The 14,680-nt window shown below is 40.1% G+C and overlaps 3 protein-coding genes across 52 annotated transcripts in view; 1 reads left to right on the top strand and 2 right to left on the bottom strand.

The window, feature by feature from the left end:
- The window catches only part of camk2b1 (calcium/calmodulin-dependent protein kinase (CaM kinase) II beta 1), a 71,130-nt gene extending 63,207 nt beyond the window's left edge, over positions 1 to 7,923 (top strand). For 25 of the 50 annotated variants that reach the window (XM_046385611.1, XM_046385609.1, XM_046385604.1 and 22 more), the window contains 4 exons: positions 1,041 to 1,116; positions 1,211 to 1,305; positions 1,671 to 1,904; positions 2,877 to 7,923. In XM_046385611.1, the coding sequence (XP_046241567.1) occupies positions 1,041 to 1,116; positions 1,211 to 1,305; positions 1,671 to 1,903 (404 nt within the window). In that variant the 3' untranslated portion in view covers position 1,904; positions 2,877 to 7,923. Of the gene's footprint in view, positions 1 to 205; positions 383 to 1,040; positions 1,117 to 1,210; positions 1,306 to 1,670; positions 1,905 to 2,876 lie in introns of those variants that run through there. The other 25 variants (XM_046385596.1, XM_046385593.1, XM_046385588.1 and 22 more) reach the window with 2 other exon arrangements.
- Positions 7,924 to 8,048: 125 nt separating this feature from the next.
- Positions 8,049 to 11,593, bottom strand: LOC124057407 (E3 ubiquitin-protein ligase TRIM35-like). The gene is made up of 2 exons (XM_046385629.1): positions 10,020 to 11,593; positions 8,049 to 8,779 (listed from the first exon to the last, which is right to left on the bottom strand). Exon 1 carries the CDS (start codon positions 11,454 to 11,456, stop codon positions 10,044 to 10,046), a length of 1,413 nt encoding a protein of 470 aa, XP_046241585.1. The 5' UTR covers positions 11,457 to 11,593; the 3' UTR covers positions 8,049 to 8,779; positions 10,020 to 10,043.
- Positions 11,594 to 11,905: 312 nt separating this feature from the next.
- si:dkey-174n20.1 (uncharacterized protein LOC796174 homolog) lies at positions 11,906 to 14,678 on the bottom strand. Its single transcript, XM_046385574.1, has 4 exons — positions 14,282 to 14,678; positions 13,781 to 14,023; positions 12,824 to 13,126; positions 11,906 to 12,395 (listed from the first exon to the last, which is right to left on the bottom strand). Exons 1-4 carry the CDS (start codon positions 14,400 to 14,402, stop codon positions 12,136 to 12,138), a joined length of 927 nt encoding a protein of 308 aa, XP_046241530.1. The 5' UTR covers positions 14,403 to 14,678; the 3' UTR covers positions 11,906 to 12,135.
- Positions 14,679 to 14,680: the final 2 nt, after the last annotated feature.

Genomic DNA, 14,680 nt, shown 5'->3' with positions numbered 1-14,680 from the left:
AGGTATATTATTGCATAATCAAAGAAAAGCAAAGTGTGCTAATCTTCCTCATTACTTCATTCCTACATTCTCTTTTTGTTTCCCTCCTCAATGTTTCTTATCTACTCTTTTGATTTGCTCCATCATCACCCACCCATCCATCCATCCATCCATCCACCCATCCATCCATCCATCCATCTATCCATCCTGCCTGGACGATACTCAGTGTCTCGGCTCACAGACCTGGTAAGCAGTGTTCGCAGGGTGCCGGCGGCCCCCGCACCCGAGGGTGACGCTGCACCGGCGCCGGTACCTAGCGTCAGGCCCACTCCTCCACCTGCACCCACGACCTCCCCACCTCCCCCTCACTCCCCCTCCAGCCCTTCCCTGTCTTCCTCCCAGAGTGAGTACTGAGCATGGCCCTCCCTGACCCCACACATAGTAGCCAATAACAGGGCTTGATCAATTAACATTTCAGGATTTGAGCGCAGGCCTGTGAACGAGTGAACATATTTAACAGTGAGTGTGTTCTGCTTTTGGTATACAGAGTGAAATTGTGTTAAGCTGCTCTTTTGTGTGTGCTTTTTGCCTCTGAACCTTATTAACATCTTCAGTCTGCCATGGAGTGCACAGCTGACTGCAGTCGTTTGGTTGCTTTTGATGACTTGTGTCTGTAAATACGTAGGTGATATTACTTGTGGTGATATAAGGAGATGCCTTGTGTGTTTGTGCTTGGGTATTGTTCAGGATCACATGATGAGCAAGGTCTCTGATATATGTGTTCAGCTGTCTGATTGTATTCGTTTGACATGTATAATAACTGTATTGCCCGACCACGAATGAGTACACTTGCTTTTCAGGCTTCACAGATGTGTCTTACGCTGAATCCAGGCTTAGCACAATTGAAGAAATTGCACTGTAAAGCACATTTTCAGCTCATTACATAAACAACAAATTTCTTTGCAGTATCCTCAATAAATGTGAATGTATGTTGGAGTTCTGACTGCCCGAGCATCTTTGTTATACCTCTGATTAACTTCTGTTCCTACGTTCCTCTGTAGCACGCAAACAAGAAATTATCAAGATCACTGAGCAGCTGATAGAGGCAATCAACAATGGAGACTTTGAGGCATATGCGTGAGTTTGCATTTTTGTGTGTGCTTTCTGTTCAAATGCTTAGTTTCAAGTTGCTGTTTGGATTCATTAACATGCCCTGCTCTTTCCTGCTCAGTAAGATCTGCGACCCGGGACTGACTTCATTTGAGCCGGAGGCGCTGGGTAACCTGGTGGAGGGGATGGATTTCCACAGATTCTACTTTGAGAACCGTAAGATTTGTGGCTGTTTGTTGTCATTTTTTAAAATCATACTGTCATTATGATAATCACAGTCTGGTCAAACTGACTTGCTTGTCTGATGTCAAATGAAAAATCTAACTGAAGTTCCACCCTGGAAAAGCTAGACTCGCCAGCGGTGGATAAAGATATTCTACAGCAGCTCCCACATCCACCAAGACTGAGATGATCATGTTACATTCTTTACTTTACTTGTCCTCAAAATTCAAACAATATTTATTTGCTCCGCGATGGGGTGTCAGTGTGTGAGATTGCATAACGTGCAGTAGAGGAGTCATAGTCTTGTCATCATTGTTGTTTTCTTTATCCTGACGTTGTTCTTGTGTTTTCTTTTTCAGTTTTGGCTAAGAACAACAAGCCCATACACACCACCATCCTCAACCCACACGTCCACCTGATTGGCGAGGACGCAGCCTGCATTGCTTACATCCGCCTGACTCAGTTTGTTGATGGCCAGGGTCGGCCGCGTTCCAGCCAGTCGGAGGAAACTCGCGTCTGGCATCGCAGAGACAGCAAGTGGCAGAACATCCACTTCCACTGCTCAGGCGCGCCAGCTGCGCCACTCCAGTGAGGTACGGTCCACAGCACTGGGAGAACTGGGAGACGACTGACAGCAGAAGGTTTTCCCCTCAGAGCTTGTTTGTACTTTAGCTATTTTTAAGCTGTTGCTTCAGAAAGGAGCTGCAGCTGTTGAATCTGTGTATTTTTAGGCATTTCAAGCGCTGTATGCGTCCGGATATAGAAAATAATACAGTAAAGATGATGAGGAATTTCCCTTTTTTGACAGTTTAAGACGTCACACATGCAGAAATCAAGGATAGAACATCAAGAACAGGAACAGATGGTTGAAGCAGGCAGAGACGCTGGTAGTAGATGTCCTCCTGCACATTGGCTGCATTGCAATTTTTTTTTTTGGATGCACACGCTATCTAGCAACAGAGAAAAAGTCTTCAGGCATGTGTTAATTCAAATGCCGAACAGATTTTAGGTTGGAATCACCAAAAGAAAATCAGAAATTCCATTAGCCTCGTACAAATTTATTTAATGGCTTTTTATAAGCTAATGCTAAACATTTCACCAAACTACAGCAAAATACTTCCACGCTGTGCCATATCGTCCCTTGTGTCAAAGCTTTTTCTTTTTTTCTTATTCTTCTTCTTTGGTTGGGGTACAGCTGCACTAATTTTGGAAAATCCATTAATTTGCTTTCTTGCAGATGGTTACATAAGAAGATTGACACTACTCTCATCTGCAGAGCTGGAGGCAGGCACCTCTTAGCGTAGCTTAGCATAATCGTTGGAAATGGGCGGAGACCGCTTGCTTGGCCTTGTCCAAACTTCAAAAATCTACTTCTCAGCGCTTCTAAACCTCACTAATTAACACATGAGATATGTTGAATTTAGACAAAAACAGAAGTGTAAAAATAGTAACTGTTCCTTCAATTATAAAGCATGGGCTGCATTGACATTAGTCACAGTTTCATAATTTCTCATATATTTAATTTACTTATTTATCTGATGTTGTTTTGTTTTTTTTTTCCTCAGGGTTGAATGCCATAGCTTTGTCTGTCAGGAGTGCTCTGTTGGAGAGAAAGAGGAAGACGAGGAGGAGGAAGAAGGGATGAAAGAACAAGTCCAGTGTCAGTTTGGGGACAGGGCTCCTCGTCCTTCAACAGCCTACCCTTCCTCACTGGACGCTCAGCCTCAACCCCCAGCATGCATCTCTTCTTTTACTACTACTGCCCCCTGTCTGTCACCCGCCCTAAAACATCTTCTGACAGCCATCAAACAGCAGCAGCAACGGAGCGTCCAACAGCTCGAAATCCTTCACCCCTCCGGCTTCCTCTTCTTCCCTCTGGTACACTGGGTGATTTGCGGGGTGGGGTGGGGTTTCAGCACTCTTTTAGTGTGATTCTGCGTGTGGTCCCTTCCCCTCGTCCCCATAATTTTTTGTGATACCAACCCCCTTGTCCTCCTGTGAATCCACACTTGTGTGACATAAACACTGCACTGGAAATACAGTATGTAAAGTTTTAAGTAAAATCAATTATGATCATTACTATATTATTATTATGATGATGATGATTATTATTATTATTACACATTTGCAATTGTATATGTAATTTGTATAATTCAAAATTCTTAATGCCAGTGGTTTCTATAGTTGAATGAAAACTTTTTTTTTGTTTGTTTGTCTCTATCTTTTTAAGAAAGCATGTTTTTTCCCCCCATATTAACAGTGGCTGTTTTTTATTGTGGCTATTAAGTGGAAAATGATATTTGCATTTTTTGTAATTTGCTTTGTGTATGTTAGCTATAATACTGTGCCCAAACTCATGGTCAGCATGTTTTTGTTTATATCTTTTTTGTTTTGTTTTGTTTGGTTTTTTTTTTTTTTGGAAGGGGTGTCTGATGGTGTCGTGTGTTCATGTACAGATTGAAGTCAGACACATACACTAGTGCGCGCTAATCCGGAGCATAGTGACTCTGTACAGTTGGAGGAACCTGTTGTTTTTCGCCCGGTGCAATGTGAACGGCTGGAGAAGGGGCTTAGCTAGGCTCAGTGTCTTCCTGCATCGACACACAAACATTTCAAACATACGGCACAAACAGCATGCAGCAGAAATTGTATTGTGAATTTACTTTTCCATCTTCATGTTTAACACTGCAGTGGTAAGATTGCCCTGCGCTACAGCACCCTGAATGGTGAGGTCTATAAAATGAAGGCAAAGAAGAAAAATATTGCTTTAATTTGGGACAATGAAACATTTTCTTCATATAACAAGATACTTAATGTTTGAATGACTTTTTTTTTTTTAACAACAAACACTTTCTCTTTTTACATTATCACATAAGTTGGTGTGTTTTTACAGACATTGTTTGTATCTTCCATGTTGTAACAAGAAAAACGATGATATGATAGCCAATATGAGTGAATTATATGATTTTTATTTATTGTTCTATGTAAAATTATTTCTCTTAAATGAAGTGTAGGAGCGTGAAAAGCTGCATGGATACAAGTCCCAGGCCTGTTTTAAAGTGAAGGATTATTTTTAGTCCTGGACCCGAATGATTTTTGACCAGAGGAACCTCAGCAGGTTAAACTGGACATTAAAACACTGCAATAATATTGTTCTGCTGTACAACAAACCATTTTTTAACAAATCCAGGGCTATCCTCTTGTTAAAATCCTTAAATCGCTGTGGTGGTATGAGGAAGAGAAGTCACCCCAAGTAATCAGTTAACGTAACACTTAATTTTAAATTACCAAGTGCATCAACATTTTGCATATGAATGTATAATATCGTGTTTCCCGTTAAGACTCTTCAAAACACGCAACTGCTCATTAGAAAATAAAATGCTGTTTCCTGTTATAGAAACATGCCAACTTGTGATATAATAAGAAAGGCATCTTGCTATTATGGAGTATTTTGGTATGTCGTTCTTACATCGTGTCATTACATCAAAGTATCTTATTATAATTGTAACATTTCGTCATGGGTACTTCCTAAACCTTACTGTCCTCGGACATCTCTGTGTTTTCGAACACGATAATGATTTTATAGAAATCTCAGTGAGTGAGCGACTAGTTCAGGCTTGTTTACACCCTCGCCACCGTTTTTTTTTTTCCATGGATGGTGGTGCTTCAAAAGTGCTCGTGCAGGAACCGGTTGTTGGTGGCTCCTGATATCGCGAGGTGACAGCTTAAGATCCTCTTGCAGTTCAGTGCTTTTTTAGGCTACTAGAAAAATCATAGTACAACAGCAGTTAAAATGACAAAACAAGTCAGTGCTGTACGAGGGATCTTGCTTCCAAAGCCACAGTGCAGAAAGCTAATGCCGCTGGCCATTTGTCTTTCAGAAGTACATACATACAGATAACTAACACTTTGGTTCTGAAGTAATGAAGAAGCATTTGGATGCTCGAGGCCTCTGCAAGTGTTTTCCTCCCTAACACAAGTTCGTAAACTTCCGCAGTTTGCGTAGGGCTTTGCTGTTCCGTGGTCTGTTTCCTCATTTTAGAGCAGTCCTTTGCCACAGGGTGCAATATTTGTGTGTGTGTGTGTGTGTGTGTGTGTGTGCATGTGCGCGGTACACTCGTTGCTCTCGTTGTAAATTCTTTTCAAGCCTGGAGGGTGTTTTGTGTGAGAGATGAAAGGAGAAGGCGTTATTTCGGAGGACATGTCGGTCCCCTGCCTTCAGCCCAGGACTTTTTCTTATGATTTGATATGTTTTTTCATGTATTGTGTTTTTCATGTGTTATCAGCTTTTTGTGATTAAAAAGTGCTTGTGCCAGGGGGGTGACAGGATTAATCCGATGGACTTTGCAGCACTGAAAACTGTTTTTGTGGGGGTTTGACTTGCCATCAGCTCCTCTGTACTTTGCTCATCCACCATTGGCTGCCTTCGTATTTGTCTCGCTCCAATTGGTCAGACCAAGATATTAAGAGATCAGGCAGTCGGTTTGGTGAATAGTCCTCAGGTTTATATTTATTTTGAATATTTATTTATTTATTTTAGTGGATATTTTTATTGTGCTTCTTTTATTTTATTTTTTGTTTGTTTTGTTTTCCTATTGTACAGCTCAAGCACTTGTGCAAGTACTGTCTGTTGTTGTTCAAAGGGACACTGCTCCATGTGAAACGTGACTGTTTTTAAAGGGATAGTACACCCAAACTGCATCCTGCTTGTGTTTTTCCAACATGGAGTGCATTACTATTTCTTTTTTGCTACTATTTTTTTTCTGCAACTTTATTCAACTTGGTTCAAGTTGTTTTTGACATTGATTTTGAAGTTTTATGGTGCCTTTTTTTCTTTTCTTCCGCATAGATCAGATTGCGATGTCTACAGCTTCAAAACACCTAATACAGGAATGTGTTTTGTGTGAACTATCCCTTTAAAAGCTTCTTCAGCATCTTCTTTTTTAAAGACGCTGAAACTTTGTTTTTGGATGAAGGCTTTTTCAAGGTGAACCACTGAATCGTATTGTACTTGTATCTCATCCAGTTCCAGTGTTAATGCCTAGTTGGCCCTGTTTTATACTAAAAAGGTCAAAGGTCACCTGAAAGCATTCATGCGTGATCGTGCTAACCAAACATGACCCCCACCCCCCTCTGGAAAAAAAGAAGAAATAGCAGCATGTACAGTACAACAGTGTTGTTCTTCTGTTCTTCTTAGTGTGTTTACTAGCCTTGAAAATTAATATAATAAGATTCACATATTTAGAATGAGGGAGTTCACAGTATTACACAACTGCAGCTAACTCGCAGCACAGCTGGCATTTTCTTTGCATGACATGTCAAACAGACACTCGTTTTTTGGTGTTTTCCTTTTTATTTGTTTTTTTTTTCTCATTTTCTACTGTATGCTGGTATAATCAACCTTTATCTATTTTCTCAGCTTTTTAAGTGCATATAACTATTTTTGTCTCGATGATATAAAGAAGATGATTATGATGATGAGGATGATGATGATGTTATTAACTGTTGTGGCACTATGAGGATGACTATGAGGATGTTGATGATGATGATGACGATAACGACTATCTCGCATGCTTTTCTATGGGGCCCTGTGTTGTCAGTGCAGAATGGCTGCCTTTTGTACATAGATAAGAATATACTTGGAGCACTTTGTTGACCTTCAGCACAGAGAACGACTGGTGCTTCAACCATCATGTATGTGACGTTGAAGAACAGCACTCGAGTCCAACGGACAGATCAGAGTGAAAGAGCTCCAGCAGGGGGCGCAGTCACACAAAGTAAAGCACAAGCACACACAGATGGAGGGCAGATTAATGCTTCTAATGTAGCTACACAATATGTTGATTTTTGCATCAAATCTAACAGACAATCCAGTCAGAGGCAACAGCAGTTTATTACTGTAGAATAAGAAAAGGCTTCCATTACAACTGTTGAGCAGGGCTGCACAGTTATGCCGAAAATGACTATCCCGAGTACAGTCTGAGACCGTGATTGTGACATTACTACATGATTGTTTTCGTCAGTGGTTCTGGTGAACAAAATGATTCTCCTTTATTCAACTTTTAGTGGAAAACCGCTTCCAAACACCTCACTAAAGAAATGCACCAGTACGACTGATAGATCATGATTCTGTGTGAATGATCAAAGATGAAATGATGAAAATTGTGCAGCCCTACATACAAACTACAATAACTCTCTAGTCTCTTGAGGTCAGTGCGAGCTCTGCTACCTTCCTGCCAGCTATTTAGTCAGGTGAAGCATTACTGAGATATAAACTGGAGCCGCTGTGTTCACTCTGCCATTTTATTCTCCATCCAGTGACTAAGTTGCACTGACAACACTGAGTTGGCTTCTCTTCGTAGGGTGTCTTTCACTCTTTCTCCCATTCCCTCTGTTTCCACCCTTATTCAATCATTTCTCTACAGTTGGCTCTTTCTAGTTTCCCTTTGTCTCTTTCTGTCTGTTTGGGTTTCTTCTGTATAATAATATTAATCCTCTAGTTCTCTGATTCTTCGGATTATTGCTCTGTTCTCTTACGTGCTACACGTGTTTCTATAACTTAAAGAAAATGTGTTAAGGTGTTATCAATAAAATGATCATTTAAATAGAAAAGTGAATCAGTTTCTGTGTTTACAAACACATGAAATTTCAGCAAAGCTTTGAAGTAACTCGGGACATAAATAAACACAATTTTTTGAACACAATATGAAGTCAACCCCCAACAATTCAGTGTAAATCCTGAAATTCATTCACCATAGACTGATGAACTGATGGGTTGTTTGCCAGTTAGCATAAACACAAACAGCAGCTATGCATTAGTAAATATTAATAATTAATAAATAAATGCTGTTATGAAATCATAAAAATAAAGATTAACGTTAGAGCACAAGGTTAAAGTAACCAATGCTGGCAACCTTTTAAAATTCAGCATCCACGACTCAAAGACAGGGTCAGGGCTTTGCAGTCAGCATTTTAAACACACTAAACAGCAGACTTCTTCCTGATGTGGAATGTGGTGAAGTTGTTAAATTAACAGCTATAATTGATGCCAATTTAACAGTTATTAAGTGTTCAAATCAACTCTACACATTTGCTCAAATGTTGGGATTTCTGATATTTCATGGCTAAAAACTCCACAGATTAAATGATAATAGAGGTGGTTGCAGGAGTTCATATTCGATGAACCTGTTCAAGTTTCTGTTCGAGTTCTGCAGTTCCCTGTCGGTCATTGTGTTATCCTCTGTTTTCTCCTGTCTGTTGTTTCTATCTGTCCTCATTTTGTCTTTTCCCTCTGTCACTGTGTCTGCATGTGTGTGTGTGTGCGTGTGTGCATGTGTGTAAGCCTGAACTAGATCCTTATACAGGAGTTTGGGGTGGAGCTGATTGGAGGTGATGAACGGCAGGTGCACGGCTGGAGAGGCAGGACGGGAAAGTAGGTCACCACACCCAGCTCTCGACATCTACAGAACTGAGAACATAGACAGAAAAGGACAAACATATGAGAACCCAAGGAAATATGGGAATAGTAGTGCCAGGCCCTGACACCAACATTATCATTATATAGAAAATTCTACCAAATTTTCTATGATCACAGAACCCCAAATAGGAAGGAGGAAGGAGACTGAGTTTGTTTGTCTGGATAAAACTGAACTAATATTTAGAATATGTCTGACAGTCATCACTAATCTGTGTTACATTACAGGTGGTAAACAAATATCAGGTGACTTATTAAATCAGCATTCACTGTTTGGTCCTTCCTACACAGTAAAACATTATTCCTTATTTTATTCAACAAAATTAAAAAAATAAATAAACCTGAACATTTTGCTATTAATTAATTTTGAGCCCTTCCTTAAATGTCTTTGAAAACTTGGATAAATGAGAGATGACAAATAACTGGAAAATAAAAAAGCATTTCAGTGATGATTTAAAATTAAAGCATATTGCGTATTTGAAATAAATGTTTGAAGAAAATTTAAAGTTGTTTGTCATCCTTGAAAATTAAAATAAATCAGCAAATAAAAGTCTTAAAATTGTCACATCAAATCAATTTTGGAAATAATGTTTCACACACCTAATTAATCCCACTGGGTGTTTTAAGGATGTTTTCACACTCGGTCCCTTTCAACCATCCGAACAAAGTCAGAGCAATTAGTTGGCATTTTTCGCGCATATGTGAACGTAGCAAACGAACTCGGACACCTCTGAAGTAACCACCTGTCTCAGTTTGGTTTGCTTAACCTGTGCGCTGTCAACAACAAATGCTCTTGGTTTACTTTGCCATCTTTTTGCTGTATTTTAGCACATTAGGCTTGCTGTAGGTAGATTACATGACATTGTGCTCAAAAAAATGTAACAGAAACATTGCTGATGAAAAGATGGCAAGTGGAGGAGGAGGACAAGGTGTTGTTTTTCTGTTAATTCACTTTTTGGTCCACTTTAGGGGGATTGAGTTTGGTTCGTTTAAAAAGGACAATATGTGAAAACACTCTAAGTTATTATTCAGTGTTTTGGAAATATATTTTATATTATAACCAAGGTATGTGTTTTAATGTAATTTTCTGAAAGAGATGAAATTTTATTCTTTAATTTCAATCTCAATATTTACTTTCAAAATATGTGACTTTCACTTATAAAGAACTAACTAGAATTGGCTTTAACTGGCAGAAAAACACCACTTTATAAAAATCATAATAAACCATTCAGACCTCTCTGCACATCACTGAGAAACATCAGTGACAGATTTTGATCTCAGTAGTTTTAGCATCTCCAGACTCTCCAACACAGAAATATGGGAAAAGTTTCTCAGTGAAAGTGTCTCCGTGAGTGCAGATGTGAATCATGTCTTCGGGGTCGTAGAAGGACACCTCCCCCCTGTCATAGTCCAGCTGGACTCTGATCCTCTGGAGACTCTTCTTCACTCCAACAGGCTTACCAGCAACATCAGTGTATTCTCCACTGCGATGTAACAAACACCAGAATCCATATTTTGGTAAAGCAGATGCCCCACTTTTCCTCTCGACTGACTCTTTAACCAAACCTACATTCCAGACAGGATGATCTCCCACCTCCACCTCCCAGCTGTGTTTCCCTGAGCTGAAGCCCTCAGAGCCCAGAACATTTGTATACTTAGTGTTCCTCTCTGGATTGTCAGGAAGCTGCTGGCTTGTGTCTCCATGTCTCACACTGGTCAGATCATCAGACAAATGGAGCCAGCGGTTTGCAGTGTTTGGGTCCAGAATGACAGGACTGAAGTGGACCTTGTCCTTCATCTTGTCCCAGACTCTGAAGGACAGGTTTCCCAGGTGTTTGGCCACATCTATGAGCGCTCCTGAGACCAGCTGTGGATCTGACAGTGAGCACTGGACTCTGGCTCTGGACTGAGTGGCTTTATAACTGCTGAGGAACGTCATGTTGTGTTTCTGCAGGTCTTCTTCAACAGCAGAGATGCTGTCTGACAGAGAGGAGATCTGCTCCTGAATCATCTTCATCTCTCTGCTGATAGTCTTCCTCTTCTGCTCCTCTTCCTCCCTCAGAGCTGCCAGTCTGGACTCCTCTTCCTCCTTCAGGAACTGGTGGAGCTTGTTGAACTCTGCTCTGATCTGCTTCTCTGTGGACAGCAGCTGCTTCTTGGAGTGTTGAATCACTTCATTGTATGTCTCCTCCACTTGTTTGTATTTGTCCCTCTTGTCCTGTAGAGACTTTAAGTCACATTTCAGCTGCTCCTTCAGGTCACTGACTGCTTGTTCTATAGGAACCACCCTGTGACTCTGATGGAGAGAAAACTCACAGACAGAACACAAAGCTCTCTGCTCGTCCTCACAGAATAATTTAGACTCTTCCTGATGTTTACTACACACCACCTCCACCTTCTTCTCTGCTTGTTCTGTCTCAGATGATCCAGATTTCTGTCTCCCAGCAAAGGAGTCAGCAAGTTCCTTCAGTGAAAAGTTCACTGCCAAGTTAGCTTTTGAGGATTTTCTCTTACAAATGGGACAGTTTTTGTTTCCAGTTTGTTCCCAGAATTGTTGCAGACAGCTTGAACAGAAGCTGTGGTTGCAGCTCAGAGACACAGGATCTCTGAAAGTCTCTGAACACACGTTGCAACTCAGGAAACTTTCAACAAGAGCAAGTTTCTCTGCCATTTCCTGACATTTGAAAAGTCCTTTAACAACAAGACTCACTGATTGTGTCCCTTTGATTTACAGAATACAGTCCTTTGTTTTGTGAATTTCTTGTATTTATGGTAGAGATCCTACATCCTGTAATGGCGTCTCAGCTCTGTTCTGAAATCAGGAAATCAGCTTTAACTTTCACTTTCCTTATTTTCGCTTTCCTATATAACTGACATTGTTTTTACCAGCAGATGGTAATCTGTGATTTATGAAGGTTAACTGTCCAAATGAAGTGACTTAACAATGTGTGTTATTCAAAAAATAAATTGATAAAAAAATAAAATTAGAATAGTTTACAATAATTATGATGTCAGTTATGCAATCCAGTGGTTAGAAACATTAAAATCATCATGAAAATGTCATGAAATGAAAATGTACTCTCCCAAGACAATGAAAAACACTGTACATTTGAACATGAACTAAAGTAAGTCTTTTATTGGGCATACAATGATCCATAAATCAATCCATAAGTTGTGTTGTTGAAAAACAACAACAAAAAAATTGGCTCTTAAAATACACAAGCTCATAATAAAACATCTGCACTGTACACAACAGAAATGTTAATGAACATGATAAACAGAAAAAACCATGACCATAAATAATTTGTCAAATAAAAAAATAAATAAATAAAGAACCAGTTTCCCCACCATCAGGCCAGTTTCACCAGTCTCTCACTGGCCTCCCACAGTTTCTTTGCCACACCTGCATCTTTTGCAAACGGACGCAGAGTAGCTGGTCTGCAGTCCACAAAGTAACCCCCGCTGTGTTTGGCAGCTTCGTCTGACACAGCACAGAAGATGACAGTCTGAGCTCCGATCTCACACGGTACAAAAAACATCCACATGATCACCTGCATCAGCATCCGGAACAGGATGGAGTAGTGGCACGTCCAACCACTCTGGACAAAACCTGAAGCAACATATGGAAACAGAATTATTAACATTAATATAAACAGCGTGAGAAATAGTATGTGAGGGGTGAGCTGTAGATATAAACCAAATCTTCTCATTCGGCTTGAGTCGCTTCATATCGAATAAATCGGTATCTTTGAAAGTTAAGAATTTTCTGGAAATTAAACTGACTAAAATTATCGTGTACATATAACATAACATAACCATAGCCTGCTCAGTGATTTTTTACATTGACAGTGATCATCTAATACAATCTTACATACTGTCTTAAGAAGAGAGTCACCTAAGTACACCAAGTACAAACAGAACAGAAAAATCTGTGACGTCATGTCTGCATACACCCAAACACACACAATGTTTTCAGTTTTCAGTAATATATGACATGTCAACTTTTTGCTAAAACGTAGTTTTAAAAAACACTCCTACCAGGGTGCACAGCATAGGAGGTCACACCTTTCCCCTCTGTGATGCGGGCCAGTTCCTGACTGAAATAGATGTTGGCCAGCTTGCTTCTGCAGTAGGTGAAAAAGGGGAGCAAATTGTAGTTGAGGTCCTGGAAGTCCAGTTTCTGGTATTTGTAGGTGGAGCATGTGAGAGTGACCACCCGGCTGGGGGCACACTCCTTCAGGCGTGGCAGTAGCAAATTGGTTAGGAGGAAGTGACCCAAGTGATTTACGCCAAAACACATGCTGAAGCCATCGTCTGTCCAGTCGAGGACACCGGGCATGCCTGGAGAAAGAGGTTAAAACAATGTGATGGAGAGCGCAGAAATCAGCTCATATTGCTTTTCTAAACAAGATGATAAACTGATTTTGCAACAATGATTTGACCAGTTTCTACTACATACAGTTTTATTTATATTTCCTTGGTAGGTTTCATCTGTAAGGAACAAATCAACAAATACCATGAAAACACGGAAACCAACAGTCCATCTCTCAATAGTTATGAACTTTTGGATTTGGATTTGGTGCTCTAGTGAGTATTTACAGCAGCAGTGCAGATTAAAAACAAACTACAGTTGAGGTGATTAAAGGTCTTTATGGTTGTTTAAGATTACAGAAGTCGTAATGCTTTTATTCATATAACCCAATTAAGACTAATAAAGACTTATTTGAGAAAATATTCTGTAAAATATAGACGACGAGTAAAATGAATTATTTTAACAGTAATTCTGCCAAGCCAATTTAATTTTTGAGGCCCAAAATCACAAATTTGCCTTTGATTCTGACAAGAAAAACGTTTTAAACAAATGCAATACCAGCTGTTCATCTCTGACATCTGACCAGTCAAAGATCTAGTTTATCTAACTGAAGGAGTAGAATTTCTTGTCGTCCTTTCTGTGATGATGTTTTCGAGAGACCTCTATGTGGTTCACATCCTCACCTGCATTGTTAATCAGGATGTCAAGCCTCTTCTCTCTCTGCAGGAACTTCTTAGAGAATTCCCTTACAGAGCGCAGGTTGGCCAGATCCAGCTCCATGTGAAGGACATTAAGGCTGTGACTCTTGAACTTGATCTCCCTCACAGCCTTCTCGGCCTTGTCCACGTCTCTGCAAGCGATGATGACCCGGGCACCTCTCATTGCCAAGGCAACAGCTGTGTCCTTGCCAATGCCAGAATTCCCACCTGCAAGAGTCAATTCATGTGTTATGTGAGGCTTATGACTTGAAGAGGATAGCAGCAATATTGTCTTAAACTATCAAAATTTAATTGTAATATCAAGCAGCAGGCAGTTGTTTGGTGTAAATGTAGTTTAGCTTTCATATGTTGTCATTCTGGCATACCACTTAAAGCCAATCATCTTCATACTGACATTGCAACCACCCAACAGACGAGATTATTAAAACAAGACATTTACAGCAAAAAACCAAGACGTTTATTTACCTGTTATAAGAACTGTTTTCCCATCAAGTCTTTTAAGGTCAGTGCAATACTTTCTTTTTTTCATCCATTTCAAAATAAAAAAGAACACCAAAGAAGCGAGGATAGAGTAGAGGAAATACATTGCTACCGTGAGCGCTGCTATATCATAAACAGCTACAGATGCTGTGTGTGTGAGCCTGAAGCTAAAGTCAGCAAGCTTGTTAGGTTCTTGGCTGAAGAAAAACGCTGGTCCCACCCATTCAGGTTCTTGTCGTGGCAAACTTATCAGTGATGATCCACGGCGAATTATACTTAAAAGAAGACAGTCATTTCATTTATTTGACAACCATTTCCAGTTCATTGTGGTTCACTTTACAGATGAGAGTGACGCGATATGCACATGCGCCAAATGTTCAAACA

This window comes from Scatophagus argus, chromosome 4 (genome assembly GCF_020382885.2).
Source record: "Scatophagus argus isolate fScaArg1 chromosome 4, fScaArg1.pri, whole genome shotgun sequence".
Taxonomy (NCBI): Eukaryota; Metazoa; Chordata; class Actinopteri; family Scatophagidae; genus Scatophagus; species Scatophagus argus.
This window is presented reverse-complemented; position numbering and strand designations above follow the sequence as displayed.

Bases quoted from the DNA above. Each gene is read 5' to 3' on its own strand.
- si:dkey-174n20.1 (XM_046385574.1), bottom strand. From the start codon at position 14,402: ATGTATTTCCTCTACTCTATCCTCGCTTCTTTGGTGTTCTTTTTTATT. The intron at 13,127-13,780 runs GTGAGGATGTGA...CTCTTTCTCCAG, and splicing joins CATCCTGATTAACAATGCAG to GCATGCCCGGTGTCCTCGAC. The intron at 12,396-12,823 runs GTAGGAGTGTTT...ATGTTGCTTCAG, and splicing joins CTCCTATGCTGTGCACCCTG to GTTTTGTCCAGAGTGGTTGG.
- LOC124057407 (XM_046385629.1), bottom strand. From the start codon at position 11,456: ATGGCAGAGAAACTTGCTCTTGTTGAAAGTTTCCTGAGTTGCAACGTG.